This window comes from Equus asinus, chromosome 23 (genome assembly GCF_041296235.1).
Source record: "Equus asinus isolate D_3611 breed Donkey chromosome 23, EquAss-T2T_v2, whole genome shotgun sequence".
NCBI lineage: Eukaryota > Metazoa > Chordata > Mammalia > Perissodactyla > Equidae > Equus > Equus asinus.
Window position 1 is genome coordinate 62,721,686 of NC_091812.1, and position 26,649 is coordinate 62,748,334.

At 36.5% G+C, this 26,649-nt stretch overlaps 1 protein-coding gene across 2 annotated transcripts in view; it reads left to right on the top strand.

The window, feature by feature from the left end:
• Positions 1 to 26,649, top strand: part of UBE2R2 (ubiquitin conjugating enzyme E2 R2) — a 113,909-nt gene that overhangs the window by 70,106 nt on the left and 17,154 nt on the right. For both annotated transcript variants that reach the window (XM_044756821.2, XM_044756822.2), the window contains exons 2-3: positions 8,233 to 8,319; positions 21,259 to 21,356. In XM_044756821.2, coding sequence (XP_044612756.1) covers positions 8,233 to 8,319; positions 21,259 to 21,356 — 185 coding nt within the window. The remainder of the gene's footprint in view (positions 1 to 8,232; positions 8,320 to 21,258; positions 21,357 to 26,649) is intronic.

The window sequence follows — 26,649 nt, forward strand, 5'->3', positions numbered from 1 at the left end:
CTTTTGTGTGATATTCCTAGGTCATGATGTTTTTTGCTTAATCTCTCCGATATTCAGAGGTCGTGACTTTAGGCTCAGTTTTTAAGTCGGTCATTCTCTTTGTTTTTCTCCTGATGTTCCAGGCTTAGGGAGATAGTTGCTTGGTGGTTGGTGGTTGCAAACATGATTTAAAGCTTTTGAGAGAATACAACACATCAGAGAGGTTACTGTTACTATTATAAAGAGGGTAATTCCCAATATCTGGAATGCACTTTGGATCCATAGTTCCCAAGACCCAAACCAAACAAAATCAATTAAGTCGAAGAAGGATCCTGCTGAAGCACCTTTCTAAGCCAAGTAGGTTGCTCGGTGATTTCAGTGATTTAAGTAACTAAGTGTCAATTTCCCCAGAAGTGTTAATCCAGATGCAGCAGGTCATGTTGGCCACAGCACAGGCACCTCCCTACTCAGCTAAAAGATAATAAAAGGCTATCCTGTTATCAAGAACAACTTTGGCTAGAAAGTGTAAGGATTTTTATTGAGCAGCTATTGCTTTAGCAGTGGATTCTGCAATATTTTTAAGAGTTAAGGAGCGTTACAATGCAAATTTAGGGGAGTTGACCAATGAGGTGTCCCAGGTCATTTGTGAGCAGTTAGGGGCACAGTTAGATAACTTAAGAGGTGTTGCCTGGTTATGCACCAGCCGTCTAGGCAATCATAGGCCCATGGAGAATGAGAACCACCACAGACAAAGAGAAATCCTCTTGGAGCACAAACAGTTCCCACTAAGGTGGCACTATTAATGGACAGAGAGGAGTTTCTGATAACAAATCCCACTCCCGTTATCAATGGCCGGTGAGATACAGATGATGGTGTTAGCTTTCCAGGGCAATGCCAAAGTAAAGGAAAGAAAGAGAAGAAGAGAGTTTTATGTTTAAAGTGTGAAGTCTTGATCCGGTGTCTTGGGAGGAAGCAGTCTACCTTGATGTCAGCTACTTCTCTTCTTAGTCAATTGGATTTGGAGGTCTGTAGCATTTTTACAGGACCAGAAGTCAGGTGGAGCCTTTTGGAGCTGTGAGATGTGTACCCAAGCCTTGAGTCCCTAAAGTTTGGCTGCCATCTGTGTAATGAGGAAAACCTAGTATAGTCCCTTCTAAGGAGGTTCAAGGGCAGTCTTTGTTCTTAGTGATTCCAAATCAGAAGGATTGGAGAAAATTGGAAGTGTTAGTTTGGAGAGAGTTGTGGTCAGACATTTGAGGAAGAATTCAGGATCCAGTCCAGTTTACAGGTATGTTACAAAACCCCAAAGACAGTTAATAGGAGTTGAATCTAATATCTACAAAAGTGCGAACATAATTTTTTTTCTGTCTCTGCAGTTATCCCCAATTTTTTTCCCAAAGGAAATCACAGTGAAACTAGTTTATTTACATAAATGCAGCAAGAATAGTGATGGACCATATATGCTCTTTTTAAGATTGCTTTGCTGGAACTTTGTAAGCAAGTTATTGGGCAGATTTTTCCAAGCAGTTCCTTGAAACTGTCTGATATCTGAGTCTATGTATATCTCTCTCAAATATGACACTCTAGGCAAAGCCTTGATAATATAGCTAATATTTCCAATCATGTCCCGTTACAAGGAGAACAGATTCTCATTGAACTTATACAAATAGCTAACTGTATTGCCATGAAAAGAGTGCTCAAGAGTTCCTGAGTTTTCAAGGGATCAGGTAAGGAGAAAAAGTAAATGTTTCACCTTTCTTTACAAAGGTATGCTTTACCAAATCCTTATATCTAGAAACAAAAAGACTAAAGAACAAGTAATAAAAAGTCATAAAAATTATAATCATCCTTATCGGTTCATTCAATCTCATGTAATTGTTATTGTTCTGCTTTAATCCAGCTTTTCCATGAGTTATAAAAATTCTTACTTAGTTCAGTGTTATGATCTTAAAGTTGCCATAAACCTGTGCTTCGTCAGAGCTCTTTCTATGAATCTCTTTGAAAATTAATCACTTTTGTAGGACTACTTTGCAAAAAGCATCAGAGGAAAACAATAAGTGTAAATAACAGAAGACTTTAAAATGCCTATTAAAGATTTGATGAGAGTTCATCACAATGAAATTGAGAAGGAAATTTGGTTGTTTCTGTGACAGACAACACTTTAAGAACTGGAATTATGACTGATAACATTATACGAAGACATACCAGATTTCCGTGAATTTTATGTAATTTCTGGAGCACTTACAACACATACGTGTAAAGATACAACATAAAGGTTTAGTATTACTTCTTATTTGACAATGCTTACGTTATTTAACTTACCAAATAATCCTAATTTGTTTAACATCTCTCTTTTTATGAACGAGAACAAACCTTTGAAATGTTCTAGGGCCCCTCTGGAAAATTTCAAAGTTAGTTCAAGGTCAAAAAGACTTCATTTAAAATTTGGGGGAAATTTGTCAAAAATATCAAAATGTTTTAAAACTTTGATCATATAGGATCATAGATCGCTATGAAACAATACTTAGTTATCCTTTTAATCATGGTGACAAAGACTTCTCAGAAAGTTAAATAGTTGCAGGTAAAACTTAGCTCTTTTATTAGAGAAGCCTCAGTTTCCTTAAGTAATCAAAGACCTAATATTAACAACAGAGCAAATTATTTTGATAAAACACAAAAGCTTTGCTTTCTAGGCAAATTACTTAAAAGGTAGAGAACCTCCCCACACATCTTTTTTTTTCTTTTAGTCTTAGGAATTGGGGATGGTCTAGATAATAAGTTTTGGTAAATTATTTACATCTCAAAGGCACAGGGAATGAATGTACAAAGAATTGGGTTGTGGTCTAAATGACATCATAGGTTGATCTACCCGTCCAACCACATTATCCTTAATTTGCTTTTTTATATTAGGGAAAAGATTTCCAACTAATATGGGAATAAAAAATTTTCTGTGTTCTGGATATGAGCTGTCTGACTTTGGAATGTTTTCAGTAAATCTTTTTACAAAGGCTTCAGAAGGTTTTTCTTTCCCTCTAGGTACATTTAGCTTAGGGGACGAGGCCTAAAAAAAATTCCAGTAAGCTCTGAATATCACCTTCCAATCTGGCCAGTTTTTAACTAGAAATCTACTTTAAGATTTTATTTTTCCTTTTTCTCCCAAAGCCCCACTGGTACATAGTTGTGTATTTTTAGTTGTGGGTCCTTCTAGTTGCGGCATGTGGGATTCCACCTCAGCATGGCCTGATGGGCAGTGCCATGTCCGCACCCAGGATCCAAACCGGTGAAACCCTGGGCCGCCAAAGCGGAGCGTGCCAACTTAACCACTTGGCCACAGGGCCCCCTCTTGCTCGTTTTTAAATTGAGTTATTTCTCTTGATCAATGAGTTCTAAACATCCTTTACATATTCTCAGTACCTGTTTCTTATCAGATAAATGATTTGCAAATATTTTCCCCCATTCTGTGGCTTGTCTTTTCATTTTCTTCAAGGTATCTTTTGTTCCTTGTGGTATTACCGTTACATATATGTACCTTTTGTAGTTGTCCCACAGTCCTTGGATATTCTGTTCTGTTTTTATCAGTCCTGTTCTCTTTGCATTTTGGTTTTTGAGGATGTATTCTCTAGCTCAGAGAGTCTTTCTTCAGCTGTGTCCAGTCTTAATAAGCCCATCAAAGACATTCTTCATTTTTGTTACAGTGTTTTTATCTCTAGCATTTCTCTTTGGTATTTCTTAGGATTTTATTCTCTCTGTTTACATTGCCTATCTGTGTTTGCCTGCTGTTTTATCCATTAGAATCCTTAGAATATTAATCATAGTTGTTTTAAATTCCCAGTCTGATAATTTCAACATCCTTGCCATGTCTGGTTGTGATCATTATTCTGTCTTTTCATTTGTGACTTTTCCTTTTGGTATGCCTTGTAGTTTTTTCTTGATAGCTAGGTATGATGTACTGGGTAAAAGGAACTGCTTTAAATAGGCCTTAGTAATATGGTAATGAGATGTGGGGGGAAGGGGAACTATTACTCCGATGATTAGGTCTCGGTCTTTTAGTGAGTCTTTGCCTCTGGACTGTGAACTTTTCACAAGAGCTTCTCAGTGTTTCCTTCCCTGTACATGGGACATTCAGGCATGAGTTGGGCATGTGTCTTCCCCCAGGTCAGTTAGGCTCTGATAATACCCCAGCTGATTAGGCTCTGGTTAACTAGATTCCCCTGAGGGCAGGCCTCGTTACAAACAGAGTCCTCTAGGGGCCAGCCCCGTGGCCGTAAGTTTGAGCACTATGCTTCAGAAGGCCAGGGTTTCACCGGTTCAGATCCTGGGCACGGACCTAGCACCACTTATCAAGCCATGCTGAGGCAGCATCCCACATAGCAGAGCAAGGAGGACCTGCACCTAAAATATACAACTGTGTCCTGAGGAGCTTTGGGGAGAAGAAGAAGAAAAAAAGATTGGCAACAGGTGTTAGCTCAGGTGCTAATCTTAAAAAAGAAAAAGAACAGACTCCTCTGGTGTGTTTCAAAGGATTTAACTCCATTCTTTTGCATGTGAATATCTAGTTGTCTTAGCACAATTTATTGAAAAGACTTTTCCCCCATTGAATTGTCCTTATACTAGTACCAAACTGCTTGATTAGTGTAGATTTGTAGGAAGTTTTGATATTGGAAAGTGTGAATTGTCTAACTTTTTCTTTATTTTTCAAGATTGTTTTGGCTATTCTGGGCCCCATGAATTATTTCTGAATTTTGGTACCTGTTCTTCCATTTCTATGAAGAAGGCAGCTGGGATTTCCATAGAGTGACATTGAATCTGTAGATCAGTTTGGGGAGGATTGCCATCTTTACAATATTGAATCTTGCAATCCGTGAACATGCAGTATCTTCCCATTTATTTAGGTCTTTAATTTCTTTTGACAATGTTTTGTACTTTTCAGAGTATAGGTTTTGCACTTCTTTTGTTAAATTTATTCCTAAATATTTTATTCTTTTTGATGCTATTATAAATGGAATTTTCTTCTCTTTTTTTTTTTCAAGATTTTATTTTTCTTTTTTCTCCCCAAAGCCCCCTGGTACATAGTTGTGTATTCTTAGTTGTGGCACGTGGGACACTGCCTAAGCATGGCCTGATGAATGGTGCCATGTCTGCACCCAGGATTCGAACCAGCAAAACCCTGGGCTGCCAAAGCAGAGCACGTGAACTTAACCACTCAGCCACGGGGCCTGCCCCTGGAATTTTCTTAATTTCATTTTTGGTCTGTTCAGTGCTACTGTATAGAAATACAATTGGTGCTGGTATATTGATCATTTATCCTGCAACCTTGCTGAATTTGTTTATTCTAATGATTTTTAGTGGAGTCCTTCGAATTTTCTATACAAGATCATGTCACCTGCAAATAGATCTAACTTGGCTTCTTCCTTTCTAAGTGAGATGCCTTTTATTTCATTTCCTTGCCCAGTTGCCCCGACTAGCATCTCTGCTACAATGCTGAATAGAAGTGGTGAGAGCGGACATCCATGTCTTGTTCTTGAAATTAGGGGGGAAGGTTTTGGTGTTTTACTGTTAAGTATGATGTTAGTTACTGGTTTTTTAATAGATGGCCTGTATCAAATTGAGAAATTTTGCTTGTATTCATAGTTTGTTGGGTGTTTTTAATCACAAACGGGTATGGAACTTTTCAGTTATTTTTTTTTGGTGGGGGGAAGATTAGCCCTGAGCTCACATCTGTGCCAGTCTTCCTCCACTTTACGTGTGGGTTGCCACAGCAGCATGGCTGACAAATGGTGTAGGTCTGCGCCTGGATCTGACCCCTTGAACCTGGGCTGCTGAAGCGGAGTGTGCCAGACTTAACCACTATACCATGGGGTCAGCCCCCTTGAATTTTTGAGTTTATTTTCTTAGTGGTTATCCTGAGGATTATAATCAACATTTTGTAACTGTGGTTCAATTAATACCATCTTACTTTCACTAGTATACAAAAACTTTGCTCCTATATAACTCTGATCCCTTCCTCTTATTTTTTTCCATTTGCCATACAAATTACATCTTTATATATTATGTGCCAAACAACAGATTTATAATTATTATGTGATTTTCTTTTAAATCACATAGGAGAAAAAATTATAAACAATAAAAGTACATTTATAGTATCTTTTATGTTTACCCTATGTAATTATTTTTACCAGTGCTCTTTCTTTATGTTGTTTCATGTACACTATCTAGTGTTCTTTCATTTCAGCCCAAAGGACTCCCTCTAGTATTTCTTGTGGGGCAGGTCCGCTAATCACAAGTTCTCTGGTTTGTTTTTTTTTTATCTAGGATTTTGTGGAATAGTTTTGCTGGATATAGACTTTTTGGTTGACAGATTCTGTTCTTTGGGCACTTTGAATGTCGTTCCACTGACTTCTGGCTTCCTGGTTTTTGATGAGAAATCACCTGTTTGTGTTATTTTGGGTCCCCTGTGTTTGATGAATTGCTTCTCTCTTGCTTTTTTCAAGAATTTCTCTTTGGCTTTTAACAGTTTGATTATGATGTATCTAGATGTGGATCTCTTTGAGTTTATTCTACTGGGAGTGTGTTGTAAGATCAATGTTTTTCATTAAATTTGGGAAGTTTTGGCCATCATTTCTTCAAATACTCTTTTTTGCCCCTTTGTTTCCTTGCCCACTAAAACTCCCAGTGTGCCTATGTTGGTATGCTTAATGGTGTCCCACAGGTCTCTGAGGAACTGTTCTTTTTTATTTCTATTCCTCAGATTATATAATCTAATTTGACCTATCTTCACTTTCACTGATTCTTTTTTCCACTTGCTCAAACCTGCTGTTCAGTCTCTCTAGCAAATTTTTTTATTTCAGTTACTGTATTTTGCAGCTCCACAATTTCTTTTTCTTTTTCTTTTAAAGATTGGCCCTGAGTTAACATCTGCTGCCAATCTTCCTCTTTTTGCTGAGGAAGATTGGCTCTGAGCTAACATCCGTGCCCATCTTCCTCCACTTTATATGTGGGACGCCTGCCATGACATGGCTTGCCAAGTAGTACATAGGTTCACACCTGGGATCCAAACTGGTGAACCCTGGGCCACTGAAGTGGAACATGTGAACTTAACCACTGCACCACTGGACTGGCCCCAACAACTCCACAATTTATATTTGGTTCACTTTTTCCCTCCAAAAAAATTTGTTTTTTTTTTTTTTTTTAAATTTCTCTTTATTTATATTCTGAATGTGCTGAGTCATTTTTATCATACTTTCCTTAGTTCTTTAGCTATGGTTTCCTTTAGTCCTTCGAACATATTTAGTGTAGCTTATTTAAAAGTCTTTGTCTAGTAAATTCACTATGTGGGCTTCCAGTTTCTACTGATTGCTTTTTTTTTTTTTTCGCCCTGTGTATGGACCATATCTTGTTTTTTTCCATGTCTTGTAATATTTTGTTGAAAATTGGATGTTTAGATAATGTGGCAACAGGATTTGTTTTGTTACTGTTTGTTGTAATTGTTTCCTTGGTTAGTGGTAGCAAAGTCTCCACTTGATTAGCTTAGTTGTCAGCTAATGGTTGGACAGCAGTATTTACAGTAGCAAAAGAGTGAAAAACAAGCCAAATGCCCCCAAATAAGGAAATAGTTTTTAAAAAATGATTCATCTCTGTATTTATATGATGGAACATTATGCAGATACTAACAGTCATACATTTCGAGACTATTTTATGACATAGGAAGATGTCTGTGATATGATATAGATGGGAAAAACAGTATAAAATACAGTATATTCAAATTTTTGAAAATAAATTTTGTAAAGAAATGTGCATATGTATACAAAAAACTACTAGAAGGAGCTATATCAAAATGGTAGCATTTATTATTTCTGAGTGGTGGTTAAATTGTGATTAAAAAATTATCTTCGTTCTATATTATGTGCCATAAGGTTGTATTAATTAATTTGTTATAAAAATAAAATGCAAAATTAATGTCACATACCTGTTCATATTACTGTTTTTTATTCATGTGAGTTAAATTAAAAATTAATAGCTATTGAGTTTTGGTAATTTAGCATAAACTCTTATAAATATTTGAAACGATGCTCTAAGAACATCATAATAACCCTAGCATTGGAGCTAACAAAATATACATATGAGCTATTTTAATCTCAAGAGTCTACTCTATAGAAAGGAGTTTTGTTTCACTGGGGTGTAATAGGGTAAATTATTAGACAGGTAAATAACCTGTAGTCTCATTTATTACTATTTCGTTTTTTTTCTTTTCAGGCGCATATTAAATTTCCTATTGACTACCCATATTCACCACCTACCTTCAGATTCTTGACCAAAATGTGGCACCCCAACATTTATGAGGTAAGAAACGTCTATCATGAATTTCTCTAAAGATGTTTTAGATACCATCCTTTAAAGTAGTCCCTGTATCTCAGTATACTGTGGTGGTTATGCTGTAGCCACAAAGAAGTATTCATGGTTTCCCACTTTTAGTTAGCAGTCTCTAGTTGTTTAAAGTTGAGGATAGTTTTGTAATACTGGCGTATAGTACAGTTAATTTAAGATTGAGGCTTTAAACCTTTGCTGCTCATTGCTAACATTATAATGCATATGTGTTAACATTTGCATTTTTTAAATTTAGTAGATAAAGTCATACAAAGTTATTTGTGTGCCTGTCCTCTAGCTTCACAGCAGGGGTCACCTGTTGCTATGATCAGAGATTCAGCTTTTTGGGGGGATTTATCCTACTCCATTTGGACTGGCCTTCTTTCAGGAGTTGCTGCAGAGCAGTTGAGAGCCTCTTTTGGAATAAGTCCAAGGTGAGGTTCTTCTACTGAACAAGTTCACATGCCTGGGGGAATCATTTCTAGTTTTGTTGAAGAAATGTCCTTAGCTTTGGGCTAATCTATAAGGATGCTAGAACAATGCTTTATGTTTCTCAGGATAATTATGTCAAGGCCCACTAAAATATTCCTTGAGTCCAATCCTTTGCCATTCTGTAATCTTTCTGATTGCAATAGGGTGCTGAAGTGGTCTCATTTTATTGTAGCTGCGGCCCAAGCATTAAAATTGATTTTTAAAATTTGCAGCCTTGGTCATGTAGTTCTTTCTTTTTGGCCTGGTGGATATTGGGAAGTGCCTTTGCTCCAGAAACAGAGCTACATAGCCTCTAAAATGTTTGTAGGCAAGAAATGGAGAACTTACTCTAGGGTCCTGAATTTGGATGTCAGTCTGTATAAATTAGCACACTGGAGCAGCTTTATCATTTTTCACAACTCTCTTTTTCTGTAAGGCTTTAGTTTCTTTTCTTTTTTTTCCTTCTTAAAACAGTACAAACTGGTGCTCAAAAGGTGCTGTGCAGTTACATTTACAGAAATAAGCTCTCAGATTATTGGGTTTTTCACTATCTTTAGTATTTGATGTAATCATAATACAGATAAACAACACTGAATACTTTATACTGTTTTGTATAACAGTTATCCTGTTGTAGGAGAGAGACTATAGAAATGATTCACTGTTGCATAATTTAAACTGAGTTCAGTACACAGAAATATTTTTGTGTTTCTGTTCATTTGATAATCAAAAGTTCTTGCCTTTAAAACTATGTAGTATATATAGATTTTAGATAGCAAGAGAGAAGTGAGAAGACTCAAGCTTTTGTCTTACTAATGAGAACTAATTCACCTTAAAGCCATATATACTCTTACCTGTTTCCATCACAGCCTAATTCCCAAACCCCTCTCAAAAAAGAAACGAGCGACAATTGCAGCAAAAAGAATAAAATATCTAGTAATAAATTTAACCAAGGAGGTGAAAGACCTATACAAGGAAAACTATAAGACATTACTGAAAGAAATCGATAATTACATATAGAAATGGAGATGTTCCATGCACATGGACCAGAAGAATAAACATAGTTAAAATGTCCATACTACCTGAAGCAAACTACAGATTCAGTTCAATCCCATCCAAAATCCCAATGACATTCTTCACCGAAATAGAACAAAGAATGTTAAAATTCATATGGGGCAACAAAAGACCCCAATAGCCAAAGCTATCCTGAGAAACAAGAACAGAGCTGGTCGCATCACAGTCCCAGACTTCAAAATATACTAGAAAGCTGTAGTAATGAAAACAGCATGGTACTGGTACAAAAACAGGCACACATATCAATGGAACAGAATTGAAAGCCCAGAAATAAAACCACATATCTATGGACAGCTAATCTTCGACAAAGGAACCAAGAACATACAATGGGGAAAGGAAAGCCTCTTCAATAAATGGTGTTGGTGAAACTGGACAGCCACATGCAAAAGAATGAAAGTTGACCATTATCTTTCTCCATACACAAAAATAGACTCAAAATGGATCAAAGACTTGAAGCTGAGACATCAGCCCTAAAGGATCTTTTCGAATACCATGTCCACTCAAAGGGAAAAAAAATAAACAAGTGGGACTTCATCAGACTAAAGAGCTTCTGGAAGGCAAAGGAAACCAGGATCAAAATGAAAAAACAACCCACCAACTGGGAGAAAATATTTGCAAATCATATATCTGACGAAGAGTTAATTTCCATAAAATATAAAGAACTCAAACAACTGAACTACAAAAAAACAAACAGCCCAATCAAAAAATGGGCAGAGGATATGAACAGTTTTCCGAAGAAGATATACAGATGGCCAATAGGTACGTGAATAGATACTCAGCATCACTAATCATCAGGGAAATGCAAATCAAAACTACACTTAGATATTATCACCTTACGCCCATTAGAATGGCTATAATCACCAAGACAAAAAATAGCAAATCTTGGAGAGGTTGTGGAGAAAAGGACACACTCATACACTGCTGGTAGGAATGCAAACTGCTGCTGCAGCCGCTATGGAAAACAGTATGGAGATTTGTTCTCAAAGAATTAAGAATAGAAATACCATATGATCCAGCCATCCCATTACTGAGTATTTATCCAAAGAGCTTGAAATCAACAATACAAAGAGACTTATGCACGCCTGTGTTCATTGCAGCATTATTCACAATAGCCAAGAAGTGGAAGCAACCCAAGTGTCAACCGATGATTGGATAAAGAAGATATAGTATATATCTACAATAGAATACTACTCAGCCATAAAAAAAGACAAAATCATCCCATTCACAATCACATGGATGGATCTTGAGGGTATTATGTTAAGTGAAATAAGCCAAAGACAAACACCCTATGATTTCACTTACTTGTGGAATTTAAACTTACAAAGAGAACAGTTTAGTGGTTACCACGGGGTAAGGGGGTGGGAGGTGGTCACAAGAGGTAAAGGGGCATACTTAGATGGTGTCTGACAAAAAATAATGTGCAACTGAAATTTCACAATGTTCCAAACTATTATGACCACACACACACACACACACAAAATTTAAAAAAAAAACAGGAGAAGGATTCAAAACTCTGAAGGAAGAAAATGAAGCTAGATAAACTCCCCTTTCCACTGTTTTTTTTTTTTTTTTTTTTACCACTTAGGTAGGCTATTTTGTTTTGTCTCTTAAGATTTAGCATTGGATCATTATTTTTTAAAATATTTTTCACATTCATAATAAAATTTTCAACTATAAAATAAGGCATGCGTATCTTATAAATATGCACTTGTTTTCCATGCCATAAATATTTTGTTTCTCAAGAAGTGGTAAGTCATAGTTAGGAATTAAATTTGATGTGTCAAAAGGGTCATAAGAGACTCTTCTCACATCAGTTATTTACCTTTGTTACACTCTGGAAATGGTATTAAAATTGAACTTTTTGAGAGCCCATGTTAGTATTTGTTATTCTAGAGATTGGGGCTCATGGTTCTTGGCCAAAGGGATATTCTTGGGAGTTGCTCTCTATTCACCCACCAATGTTATGGTAGAAACACAGTGGACGTCGAAGTCAGATTGCTCTAGTCACCAAAATGTTTACTGCAGAGTCATTTATAATAGAATTAGTGATGGTGGGTTGGGTGGGAACAATGTCAGCAACAGCAAAACAAAAATACAAAAGCAAAAGCTTAGTCAAATGCCAAAAGATGGGAATTGGTGAAAGAGTTTTTATATTAACCTCATGAGCATTAACAATAAATATTATGAAGACTGTTACTGGTAGAAGATAGTTTATTGTGTCAAGTTTTAAAAATCGCAAGAGCTTTGGTTACAGTTTTGTTAAATACATCCATGTTAAATACATTATTCCAGCCCCAAATTTTATATGAGTGAATTTAATTATATTAACACTTCCTTTGTCTTTGCCATGTTTGTGAAATTTATAAATATCAGAGGGAAACCTGAAGAACTACAGAAATTTAATATGAACTTGTCATCAATGATTGTACTGCACAGTCTACTCCTTTCTACCTCATACGTTGTGTGAGCTTAAAAATAGTTTCCTGGTTATATGTTCCTGCATGCTCAGAAGTAGACAACCAACGAACCCCATTTGCTCCACAAACCATGTATTAAAATGAAGTTTTCATGCACACTCTCTTCACTGCAAACTTCACAGCTGTGGCAGTTCAAAATCTCACTGTTCTTTAGTATTTATTTTAAAATTTTTTGTTAGAATAATTTTTAGAGTAGTTTTAGGTTCACCACAAAATTGAGTGGAAAATATACAAAAGTATTTAATATTTGTTGATCCTTTAAATACTAGTGAGTTGTATAACAGTATGGAGCTTTATTAAAAAAACAATAAAGACTGATGTTTTTTGAAGGAGTATACAAATCATTTTTCCTGTATTGTGCTCTTAGATAAATGTTACCAATGTAGTCATGAAATAAAGGTTACAGTAAGATGGTGTATTTTAGGCTACTTGGTAGCTGATGTGAAAATATTTTGTTATTTCACTTAAGGTTCTAGTTCTGAAATTATTCTTGATTGTAGACCCAGATGATTCTCAAAACATTATGCTAATCTTTATAGCCACCAACATTGTAAGGATGTAACCATTTGGCTACTATTCCACTATCATTAGGGCATGGTATTTTTAAATGTTACTGTTTTAATAATGATTAAAAATAGCCTCTACTGTTTTAATATGCTTTTCCCAAGACATGTTGTCTTAGCTTGGGCCGCCATAACAAAATACCATAGATGGGCTGGCTTAAACAACAGAAATTGATTTTCTCACAGTTTAGGAAGCTAGAAGTCCAAGATCAAGGTGCCAGCATGATTGTTATCTGGTAAAGACTCTCTTCCTGGTTTATCTCTGTGTCCTTATGTGGTTTGAGGAAAGAGAGTTAGCTAGCTCTGGTGTCTCTCTAAAGGTTTTTACCAAGTCTGTAGAGGCATTGCTTTTCGGGATAATAAAATTTAGGCTATGTAAGTGGTGAGTGGGCCTAATTACACATAGTTTATGATCTTTGTAATTATTTAGGTGCATGATACGCCATTAGGAGTAAAATGGATGAGACCCATAATCAACTTTTCAAAAACTGAAAGAACTGGATGTATCAAGAGATCCTTTACAATAAAGCCGTAATTATAAATTACATTTTAATATTACTCAGAAAAAGACCAGGTAAAAGCAAAGATACTGTATTAGCTAGGGTTCTTCAGAGAAACAGAACCAGTAGGGATATATACAGATACATATAATAGAAGATATATTATAGGAATTGGCTCACATGGTTATGAAGTCTGAGAAATCCCACAGTCTGCCCTCTGCAAGCTGTAGAACCAGGAAAGCAAAGAGTAAAATTCAGTCTAAATCCAAAGGCTTGAGAGCCAGGGAGCTGCTTGAGTCCAAGGCCAAGAACCAGGAGTTCCGATGTCCCAGCTCAAGAAGAGAGAGAGAAATTGTCCTTCTGCCTTTTTTGTTCTATTCAGGCCCTCAAGAGCCTAGATGATGTCTGCTATATTGGCAGGAGCCAATCTTCTTAGTCTACTGATTCAAATACTAATCTCTTCCAGAAACACTCTCACAGACACCCTGAAATAATGTTTCACAGATACCTGAGCATCCATTAGCCCAGTCAAGTTGACACACAAAATTAACCATCACAAAAAACTATCTTTTTCTAACATTCCTCCCTTGCCATTCATATTATGATCTTTTTATATTCTAGGTACATCATTATGTTCATAGGGGGTGTAATTTGACTGGAAGTACATTTGAGTCCTTGAAATAGCCGGGTGTTTTTAAGAACTTCTTCCCTTCTTATTTGATAACAGTAAAATTATTTTTAGATGATAAAACAAATGGTAGCTCAGCTGGTTCTGCTTCACCTCCTTTGATGATTTAACATACATTTCTTTCTCTGATTAAATTATTGTTATTCTTTTCTCTGTTTAGTGGAATTATCTTACAGAGCTGCTGTGGTATTTCTGTGATTCTCTGAGAATTTATTTTAATGGTCATTTCACCCAGGAATCAAGTAATGAACCAAAGAAATCCCATTAGAACTGATTACAAAAGTTGTAATATTGCATTCTCTGTTGATCTTTCAAGACTGATGATCTTTCAAACTGCTTAAGTTCATTATTATTAAACTGATTTCATACAAATTTTAAGTATAAAATGTAAAAATTCTATAACATTTGGAGTAGTTTTTATTAAAATGCTTTGATTTCAATGTCTGGGTGTTATAAACATACTAAAAATATTAAATTTAAACCCACTTGTTTACAAAAATTATTTTGAAATAATTTTAGACTTGAGTTTCAAAAATAGTACAGAAAGTTCACATATACCTTTTACTCAATTTCCTCTAATGTTAATCTTATACAACTGTGTACATTTATCAAAACTTTTGTACGATACTATTAAGTAAACTGCAGATTTTTATTTGGAATAAAGTGTGGATTGGGGAATTTAAAACATATTACTTGTCCTTAGCTGCTCTCTATTCCTTTAGTTGAGACAAACTCTGTTTCCGTATTGTGTTATTAAATAACCAGAAGCAACATGCTTGAACTCTATGATCTTAATTAATTCACATAAAGGTGCTGAATGCTGTTAAGATTTTGTTATATTATCTGTATTTATTATGTTAATTTTTAAATGCATTTGGTAAACATTTAAAATTTACATAATTTTACTCAGTGGCCTTTAAGAAGGGACCTGAACAAAACGTTTCTGTTTTAATTCATTTAAAGATTCTGCAAATGAATATGAGTGCCTTCTTATCAGCTAATCAGAAATGTCTAACCTCATTTTTTTTGTTGCTTTAGCTACTGGGATAAATTGACATAACTTCTCTTTGGTACCTGGTAAAATTATATTTGTTTTCTTTTTTGTTTTTTTTTTTTTTTTGCTGGGAAAGAGTTGCCCTGAGCTAACATCGGATGCCAATATTCCTCCTCCCTAAAGCTCCAGTACATAGTTGCACATTCTAGTTATAAGTGCTTGTAATTCTTCTATGTGAGCTGCCACCACAGCATAGCTACTGACAGATGAGTGGTGTGGTTCTGCACCCAGGAACCAAACCTGGCTGCCAAAGTGGAGCGCACAGAGCTTTAACCACTAGGCCAACAGGGCTTGTTCTATATTTGTTTTCTTTCAATTGTTTTTATCATTAAAACATCATCATCAATTGACTGCTAAAATATTCTATATTTCTAAAACATTAGAGAAAAGTCTTGTAGAATGTTCCTGTAGAACTGCCAAAATCTGTGTGTGAGTTTCATCTTGGTTTATATGAACCAAATGAATAAGAAAGTCAACAGAAACCGGAAGATTCTGACTCTGATTTGGTGTTGAAATTTTCCTAGCAAATCTGATTTAGTCATATACATTGTTAAAGGTTTGAACTCTGTTGTGCTTGTTTAGATTTAGATTTTGCTTTTTTCCTTAAAAAAATTTAAATTAGAGGGGCCAGCCCCATGGCGCAGCGGTTAAGTTTGCATGCTCTGCTTTGGCAGCCCGAGGTTCGCCAGTTCGGATCCTGGTTGCGGACCTACTCACTGCTTATTAAGCAGTGCTGTGGCAGGCATCCCACATATAAAGTAGAGGAAGATGGGTATGCATGTTATCTCAGGGCCAATCTTCCTCAGCAAAACAAAAAGAGGATTGGCTGCAGATGTTAGCTCACGGCTAATCTTCCTCAAAAAAAAAGAAATGTTAAATTAAGGCACCAGGTTGCTATATGAGGATATATGTATCTTAAGAATTTAACTATAGGTACGTTAGCCACCATTTAGAACATGCTATTTAGGCCACCACGTTTTTCCTTTCTAGAGCTGGGCTCTGGTTTGTAGATCATTTGTGACAAGCGGCATTTTATGTATATTTATATAGTTATATTCATGGATTTGCAGACCTTTGGCATTCTCTCTGATTTTAAGGTATGGGGAAGAGACTTCTCTAGGCAATAATGTGCCTAAATTTGGCTGCATCTCAGAATCATGTGAAGTTGTTAAAAATAAAGAATACTGGTGATTCAGTTTAATTGGATTCGTATGGGGTGTAGGCCAGATAGCCTTCATTTTACATTTTAGAATTGCTTTTCTTGAGGCCTAGAACTTCCCCCAACTTTTTTTTCAATAATTTATTGAGGTGTGAAATTCATGTACATAAAATTAACTTTAAAGTGGACACAATTCAGTGGCATTTAGTACATTCCCAGTGTTGTGCAACTACCACCTCTATTTGTAAAGCATTTCTTCCACTCTAGTGTAAAACACCTTACCCGTGAAGCAGTTTCTCCCCATTCCCATTCCCCCCTAGTCTCTGACAACCACCAGTCAATGTTCTGTGTTTACGTATTTATCTGTTCTGGATATTTCATATAAATAGAACCATACAATATGTGACCTTTTGTGTCTGGCTTTCACTGAGCATAATATTTTGGAGATTCATCCGTGTTGTAGTATGTATCACTACTTCATTCCTCTTTATGGCCAAGTCACATTCCATCATTTGGATAGATCACAGTTTGTTTATCCATTCATCTATTGATGGACATTGGTCTGTACCCACCTTTTGAATATGTGAACAGTGCTGCTGTGACCATGTGTATGCATATACTTTACTTGTTTAAGTACCTTTTTTGGTTCTTTTGGTTACATACCTAGGAGTCAAATGGTAATTCTGTTTTACTTTTTGAGGAACTCCCAAATTTCTACAGCAGATGAATGATTTCACATTCCCACTAGCAATGTACGAGGGTTCCAGTTCCTCCATATCCTCCCTCACTCACACTTGTTATTTTCCCTTTTTGTGTTTGTTTTTATTATAGCCAGTCTAAGGGGATGTGAAGTGATATTTCATTGTCATTTTGATTTACATTTCCCTAATGACTAATGATGTTGAACATCTGTTTATGTGTTAATTGGCCATTTATGTAGTATCTTCTTTGGAGAAATGTCTGTTCAAGTCCTTGGCCCATTTTTTAATTGACTGCTTTGTCTTTTTGTCTTTGAGTCGTAGGATTTCCTTATATGTTATGGATATTAAACCCTTATCAGATGTATGACTTGCATATATTTCCTCCCATCTGTATAGGTTGTTTTTTTCATTTTCTTGATAATGTCCTTTACGCAAAAGCTTTTCGTTTTGATGAAATGTAGTTTATCTTTTTTTTTTTTTACTCATTGGTCATGCTTTTGGTGTCGTATCTAAGAATCCACTGCCAAATTCAAGGTCATGAAGATTTACCCTTAGGTGTGTGTGTGTTTTTTAAGAGTTTTATGATTTTAGCTCTCAGATATTTGTTCTATTTTGAGTTAATTTATATATGGTGTGAGTCAGGAGTCCAACTTCATTCTTTTCTTTTTGGAAGTCCAGTTGTCCCAGCATCATTTGTTGAAGACTGTTCTTTTCCCATTGATTGGACTTAGCATCCTTGTCAAAAATCAATTGGCCTTTCACAAGATTGTAAACTATCATAAACTCAATAAAAATTAACTTAAAAAAAATCAATTGGCCATGGATGTATGGGTTTATTTATGAACTTTCGATTCTGTTCCATTGGTCTATATGTCTATCATTATGCCAGTCCTAAATTGTCTTGTTAACTCTGGCATTATATAGTAAGTTTTGAAATCAGGAAGTGTGAGTCCTCCAATTTTATTTTTCTTTTTCAAGATTGCTTGGCTAAGTGGGTTCCTTAAATTTCCATATAAATTTTGGCATCAGTTTGTCAATTTCTGCAAAAAGAAAAGCTGGATTTTGATTGAGATTGAACTGAATCTGTAGATCAAGTTGGGGAATATTGCCATCTTAACACTGTCTTCCTGCCCGTGAACACAGGATATTTTTCTGTTTATTTAGGTCATCTTTAATTTCTTTGAGCAACGTTGTGTAGCTTTCTGTGTATAAGTCTTTCACCTCCTTGGTTAGATTTATTCCTAGGTGTTTTACTCTTTTAATGCCATTGTAAATGGAATTGTTTTCTTTTTTTTTTTTTTAAGATTTTATTTTTCCTTCTTCTCCCCAAAGCCCCCCAGTACATAGTTGCATATTTTTAGTTGTGTCTCCTTCTAGTTGTGGCATGTGGGATGCCACCCCAGCATGGCTTGATGAGCGGTGCCATATCCGCACCCAGGATCCGAACCAGCAAAACCGTGAGCTGCTGAAGCAGAGCGTGCGAACTTAACCACTTGGTCACGGGGCTGGCCCCTGGAATTGTTGTCTTAATATCCTTTTTAGATTATTCATTGCTGGTGTATAGAAATAAAATAGATTTTTGAGGGGCTGGGCCTGTGGCTCAGTAGTTAAGTTCACACGCTCCGCTTCGGTGGCCCAGGTTTCGCCGGTTTGGATCCTGGGCGCAGACTTAGCACCACTCATCAAGCCATGCTGAGGTGGCATCCTACATAGCATGGCCAGAAGAACCTACAACCAGAATATAAAACTATGCACTGGGGAGCTGTGGGGAGAAGAAATTAAAAAAAAAGATTGGCAACAGATGTTAGCTCAGCTGCCAATCTTTTAAAAAAAAAACAGATTTTTGAGCGCTGATCCTGTATCTGGCAACTTTGCTCAATTTATTAGCTTTAGTAGCTTTCTTCTGAATTCTTTGGAATTTTCTTTGTCATTTGCGAATGGAGATAGTTTTACTTCTTCCTTTCTGATTTGTATGCCTTTTGTTTCTTTTTCGTGTCTAACAGCTCTGCCTGAAGCTTCCAGGTCAGATAGCAGGTCAATAGCAGGTCAAAGTGGGTTTCCTTGCTTTGTTCCTAATCGTAGGGAGGAAACCTTTCACCATTGAGTATGATGTTAGCTGTGGAGTTTTTGTTGTTGTTGTTGTTTGGGGGAAGCCTGGCCCTGAGCTCACATCCATGCCCATCTTCCTCTGCTTTATATGTGGGACACCTACCACAGCATGGCTTGACATGTGGTGCGTAGGTCCGCACCCAGGATCTGAACCAGCGAACCTCGGGCTGCTGAAGTGGAACATGCGAACTTCATCGCTGTACCACTGGCTCGGCCCCAGCTGTGGGTTTTTCATAAATGCCCTTTATCATATTAAGATAGTTCCTTTCTATTTATGGTTTCAGAGTGTGTTTATCATGAAAAAGAATTGGGTTTTGTCAAATCCTTTGTATCAGTTGAGATGCCCATCTTTTAAAATGTCCTTCTAAGTACAAATCTGTTTGTTATTCTACTATTCAGAAGTGTTATTTATACACATACTAAACTCTAAACAAAGTAACATACTCCTCTGGCTCAATTCTTGTGCTGTTTTTCGTTCCAACTGGGTTCTTTGCTATTTTGGTAGGTGGAATAATGGTCCCTCAGAGGTGTCTTCATCCTAATACCTGGAACCTGTGATAGCTTAGGTTGCATGTTAAAGAGGAATTAAGGTAGCTAATCAGCTGACCTTAAAATAAGATTATCCTGGATTACCCGGGTGGGCCAGTGTAATCACCAGGGTCCTTTAAAGTGGGAGAGGTAGGCAGAACATGAGAGTGAGAGGAGATGTGACTTTGGAAGAAAGGCCCAGAGAAATGCAAGATTGCTTGCTTTGAGGACTAGAGGAAGGGGGCCAAGAGCAAAGGAATGTGGGTGGTCTATAGAAGCCAGAAAAGGCAAGGAAAGGGATTCTGTCTGAGAGCTTCCAGGAAGGAATGCATTGCTGCCAACACATTTGCTTTAGCCCTCTGAGAGCAGTGTCAGACTTTGACCTACAAAACTGTAAAATAATAAATTTGTGTTATTTTAAGCCATTAAGTTTGTGGTATTTTGTTACAGTGGCAATAGAAAACAAATAGAACTACCTGAGCATATTTTTTTCTACCATTTATGATATTGGTTTATTTCTCCAGGCAAACTCATGTCTAAATTTCCCTTGGGTTGTTAAAATTGTACTCATTATTCAAGGTGCATCTCAAAGCTTCGTCAACCACACCAGTTCCCAGGTATCCTCTGTCCCAGTGTACTTAGCTGTTTCTCCTTTCTGTCATGCTTTTTTACCTTCCTCATAGCATCTAACAATAATACAGTTTTAGAATATAGTATTTGGTATTGATTTTATTAAAATTTTATTTTTCCTTTTAAAAATGTTTTATCTTGATATAGTTGTGTATTTGTGTGTAAGTCTAAATTTGGGTTGTATGTGTAAGATTATTGCACTTTATATAGTTAGACCTCTAATTTTTTAAAAATTTGAATCTTATCTTTCATTTTAGACCAAAAGATAGGCAATTATATCCCACTCAGTCTTGTCTTTTCTATTGAATAGCAGTCTGTATTGCATGTGGAAGGCAATCCATATGGGTTCCACTTAAACTAAATATACTTGTGGATTAGGTCCTATAATTTAAATTTATGAACCAAAATATCATAACCATAGTGGTGACTGCTTCTGTCCATATACTGAGGGAGTTATAATTGAGTTGTTACAAGGCATAGTTTCAGTTTATGTAAACTATAGTTATTCAAACCGGTGATTGATATTAAAGGTGATTGTAGCATCTCTCTAGGCAGATTTTAAGTGAGGTCAAGTTTTTGTTTGTTTCTTTTTATGTATTTTAGGTATAGATGTGTCTGAAAATAAGGAGTTATTTAGTTGCTTCTCAAGACTGTCTTGAATCTTGACTTAACCATGTTTGTCTATTTCTATTTTTAAAGGATTTTTTTAAAGATGATGCTACAGACATACTCTTTCTTTTTTAACTAAGAAATGTGTCTTGGAGATGGTTCAAAATTTTGTAATACAGAAGATGTTTAATTCTTTTTAAAAGTTGATTCCAAACATGAAAAAGCAGAATTGTTTTCTCCCCTAAGGATAAGAAGACAAGTTTTATAAGAATGAAAGGAACTTTAGGAGAACTGATGTCCCTTTTTTACATCATATTTGTGAGTATTTACTGAGTGGGATCCTTGTGTTTCGTAGAATGGAGACGTATGCATTTCGATTCTTCATCCGCCTGTAGATGACCCACAGAGTGGAGAGCTGCCCTCGGAAAGGTGGAATCCTACTCAGAATGTCAGGTAAGGGTTTACATAAGGAATAATCTGGTTTTTAGGTGGTCCTTAAGATGAGGTATTATCTTTTAACACGTACAAAAAGAATCCTGTATTTGATTGTTTTCTCTTCTGCTAGAGCTTTAAGTAGCATGTATGCATTATTTTCAAGGGTTTTATTAACGGAGCAGTAGTGCATATGTTACTCATATTTTTGTGTTCACCTTGGAAGAATTTTCTAGTCTGAATTCTTCCTCTCACATTAAGTTCCGTCCTGCTTCTTTGGATCTCATGACTTCCATGTTTGGGTTGGTTGCTTCCTTACTCTAGGATTCTTACACTTTTTGCATAAAAGTGTGAGTCTTTATAAACTCAAAGTTGCCTTTACATACTACAGTTACAACAGCTTTCAATATCTGTTGTTTTTTTGTTTTATATGTATGTGGATGTTTCCTAAGATTTGAAGGCTTGTATATTCCTTGTGATTATTCATCTGTTGATTGATCTGTCTAGATAGATGGATATTTAGTCATGTATTTGTTTAGAATAGAAGTCTATGTGTGGGCATTGGTCACAGAACCCTTAAAAGAATTTTGAAAAACTATATACATTGTTACATTTTTGGTTTTTTGGGGTTTTTGGTGAGGAAGATTGGCCCTGAGCTAATATCCATTGCCAATCATCTTCTTTGTGCTTGAGGAAGATTGGCCCTGAGCTCTCATCTGTGCCACTCTTCCTCAGTTTTATATGTGGGACACCGCCACAGGATGACTTGATGAGTGGTGTGTAGGTCCACCCCAGGATCTGAACCTGCGAACCCTGGGCCCCCACAGTGGAGCACACAAAGTTAACCACTGTGCTACCAGGCCAACCCCTGTTGCATGTTTTTTAAGTGCAATTTTTGGTGGGGGGGGGTGGCGGTGAAGATTAGCCCTGAGTTAACATCTGCCACCAATCCTCCTCTTTTTGCTGAGGAAGACTGGCCCTGAGCTAACATCCATGCCCATCTTCCTCTACTTTATATGTGGGATGCCTACCACAGCATAGTGTGCCAAGTCGTGCCATGTCCACACCCGAGATCCGAACCGGTGAACCCCAGGCTGCCTAAGCAGAATGTGCAAACTTAACTGCTACACCACTGGGCTGGCCCCTAATTGTAATTTTTTACATCACAAATTTAAATAGTTAAAAATACGTTTTTTCTCCTTACATTCAAATTTCCATTTCACTACCCCTACTGAGTTTTATCCTAGTACTTGAAACTTTTATGTTCAATAGCCTTATATTATTTATCCTATAATATTTTTCTGCAACAAATCTGCATATGTTTGTAATTGCTTTTTACAGTAAGGCTCTAGTTAAACTTATTTTTATATTGAGTTATTTTATTAATATAAGTTGATTAAAAGCAATACAAATATGTTACACTTTTGATATACTTTTGCCTTTTATATTTAATAATTATTAGAAATGCATTGTTAATCAGATAGACAGTTGTTTATGGTTAGTTCATATATCCCTGGATAATAATTACATTGCTAGAATGGGGCAAAATACAGCTTCAATTTTATATACATATGTGTATGAGTAATATACATTTTATTTAAACTAATGTATATTAGTCACTGTGTGTATATATCTGTATACATGCATATATGTACATGTGTATACACACACACACGGACTAAGGACTAATATATATATATTAGATGTAATGATTAAGAAATCTTACTTATATATGATAATGGAATAAAATTTGTAGGGCTGTGAAACTAACATCCTTTTAATTCCTTCTGAATTATTTGACAAAAATCATGTAGCAATCTGTTGTCAGTCTTTAAAAAAAAGTTTTGGGGCCGTCCCAGTGGCGTGGTGGTTAAGTTCGCACGCTCCACTTCAGCGGACCAGGGTTTCACCAGTTCGGGTCCTCCGTGCAGATGTGGCACTGCTCATCAGGCCATGCTGAGGCGGCATCCCACATGCCACAACTAGAGGGGCCGACAACTAAAAAAAATATACAGCTATGTACTGAGGTGATTTGGGGAGAAGAAGGAAAAACAAAAGAAGAAGATTGGCAGCAGATGTTAGCTCAGGTGCCAGTTTTTTAAAATAAATAAATAAAAATAGGGGCCGGCCTGGCGGTGCAGCGGTTAAATTCTCACGTTCCACTTCTCTGCGGCCCGGGGTTTGCCGGTTCGGATCCCATGTGTGGACATGGCACCGCTTGGCACGCCATGCTGTGGTAGGCATCCCACATATAAAGTAGAGGAAGATGGGCATGGATGTTAGCTCAGGGCCAGTCTTCCTCAGCAAAAAGAGGAGGACTGGCAGTAGTTAGCTCAGGGCTAATCTTCCTCAAAAAAATAAAATTAAATTAAAAAACCGTGCTGTGACGGCATCCCATATACAAAATAGAGGAGGATTGGCATGGATTAAAACGCTCAGGGACAATCTTTCTCAAGCAAAAAGAGGAAGACTGGCAATGGATGTTAACCCAGGACCAATCTTCTTCACTGAAAAGAAAAAGTTTTATTGAGATATAATTCCCATACTATATAATTCTCCCATTTTAAGCGTACAATTCACTCTTTTTTAATATACTCACAGAGTTCTATACTCATCACTACAATCAATTTTAGAACATTTTCATCACCCCTGAAGAAATTCATACCTATTAGCATTTGTACTCCATTACCCCTCAACCCTGAACCCCACTACCATAGCCACAGCCCTCGGAAACCATCAGTCTACTTTCTGTCTCTATGGATTTACCTATTCTGGACGTTTGATATGAATGGAATCCTACAACATGTAGTATTTTGTGACTGGCTTCTTTAACTTAGCATGATATTTTCAAGGTTCATTCTCATCATGGCATCTATCAGTACTTCATTCCTTTTTATGGCTGAATAATATTCCATTGAATGCTAATTCATCAGTTAGTGGACATTTGGGTTGTTTCAACTTTACGGCTATTATGAATAATGCTGCTATGAGCATTGTGTACAAGTTTTTACATGTTAATATGTTTTCATTTCCTTGGATTTATACCTGAGAGTGGAATTGCTGGGTCATATGGTAAATCAATGTTTCATTTTTTGAGGAACTGCCAGACCATTTTCGAACATGGCTGCACTAAATAGTACATTCCCACCAGCAGTGTGTGACGATTCCAGTTTCTTCACATCTTTGTTAACACTTGTTATCTGTGTTTTTTATCATAGCCATCCTAGAAGGTGGAAGTGATATCTCATAACTTTTACAAGTTTCGAACAATTTTAGAAGTTCAGAAAGATTGTGCACAAAGTACAAGTAGTTCCCATATGTCCCACACCTGCCAGTTTGCTTTATTATTAACTAATGTTAGTATGGCTCATTTATTACAATTAGTGAGCCAATATTATTAAATTATTATTAACTAAAGTCCGTGCTCTTTCACCTTTCCTTAGTTTTTACCTGCTGTCGTTTTTCTGCTCCAGGATCCCACACATGATACTACGTTATATTTAATAGGCATGTACTCTTAGGCAACTGTGACAGTTACTTAGACTTTCTTTGTTTTTGATGACCTTGACAATTTTGAGGAGTACTCATCAGGTATTTTGTAGAATGTCCCCCCAATTGAGAATGTTGTGATTTTTAGACTTGGGTTATCCTTATTGGGGAGGAAGACAGTGGAGGTAAAGTACGTTTTCATTACTTCATACTCACAGGGACGTGCCATCAACATGATTTATCACTGTTGATGTTAACATTCATCGTCTGGCTGAGACTCTGTTTTTAGGATTTCTCTGCTTACTGTAAAGTTACTCTTTTCCCCCTTTCCATTCTGTACTGTTTGGAAGAAAGGAAGTCATACGTGCAGCCCATGCCTAAGGAGGGGGCCAGGATATCTGTATAAATTATTTCAAATTCTTCTGCACAGGAGGTTGATCTGTTCTCCCCCATTTAATTATTTATTGAATCATTTTGTTAATCATTTTTATTTTTATTTTTTATTGAGTTAATGATAGGTTACAATCTTGTGAAATTTCAGTTGTACATTATTGTCTGTCAGTCATGTTGTAGGTGCACCCCTTCACCCTTTGTGCCCACCTCTCCTACCCCACACCCCACCTTTCCCCTGGTAGCCACTAATCTGTTCTCTTTGTCCACATGTTTAAATTCCTCATATGAGTGGAGTCATACAGAGATTGTCCTTCTCTATCTGGCTTATTTCACTTAACATAATTCCCTCAAGGTCCATCCATGTTGTTGCAAATGGGACGATGTTGTTCTTTTTTATGGCTGAGTTGTATTCCATGTATATATATATATATATATACATGCCACATCTTCTTTGTCCAGTCATCTGTTGATGGGCACTTAGGTTGCTTCCACATCTTGGCTATTGTAAATAATGCTGCAGTGAACATTGGGGTGCATGGGACTTTTGGAATTGCTGACTTCAAGCTCTTTGGATAGATACCCAGTAGTGGGATAGCTGGATCGTATGGTAGTTCTATTTTTAATTTTTTGAGGAATCTCCATACTGTTTTCCATAGTGGCTGCACCAGTTTGCGTTCCCACCAACAGTGTATGAGGGTTCCTTTTCCTCCACAATCTCTCCAACATTTGTTACTATTTGTTTTAGTTATTTTTCTCATTCTAATGGGTGCAAGGTGCTATCTTAGTGTAGTTTTGATTTGCATTTCCCTGATGCACAGTGATGATGAGCATCTTTTCATGTGCCTATTGGCCCTCCGTATATCTTCTTTGGAGAAATGTCTGTTAATGTCTCCTGCCCATTTTTCGATTGGGTTGTTTGATTTTTTTGTTGTTGAGTTGCAAGAGTTCTTTATATATTATGGATATTAAGCCTTTGTCAGATGTATTATTTGCAAATATTTTTTCCCAGTTAGCGGGTTTTTTGTTTCAATCCTGTTTTCATTTGCCTTGAAGAAGCTCTTTAGTCTGATGAAGTCCCATTTGTTTATTCTTTCTATTGTTTCCCTTGTCTGAGAAGACATAGTGTCTGAAAAGATCCTTTTAATACTGATGTCAAAGAGTGTACTGCCTACATTTTCTTCTAGACGCCTTATGGTTTCAGGTCTCAGCTTTAGGTCTTTGATCCATTTTGAGTTTATTTTGGTGAATGGTGAAAAAGAATGGTCAATTTTCATTCTTTTACATGTGGCTTTCCAGTTTTCCCAGCACCATTTGTTGAAAAGACGTTCTTTTCTCCATTGTATTCCCTCAGCTCCTTTGTCGAAGATTAGCTGTCCATAGATGTGTGGTTTTATTTCTGGGCTTTCAATTCTGTTCCATTGATCTGTGCACC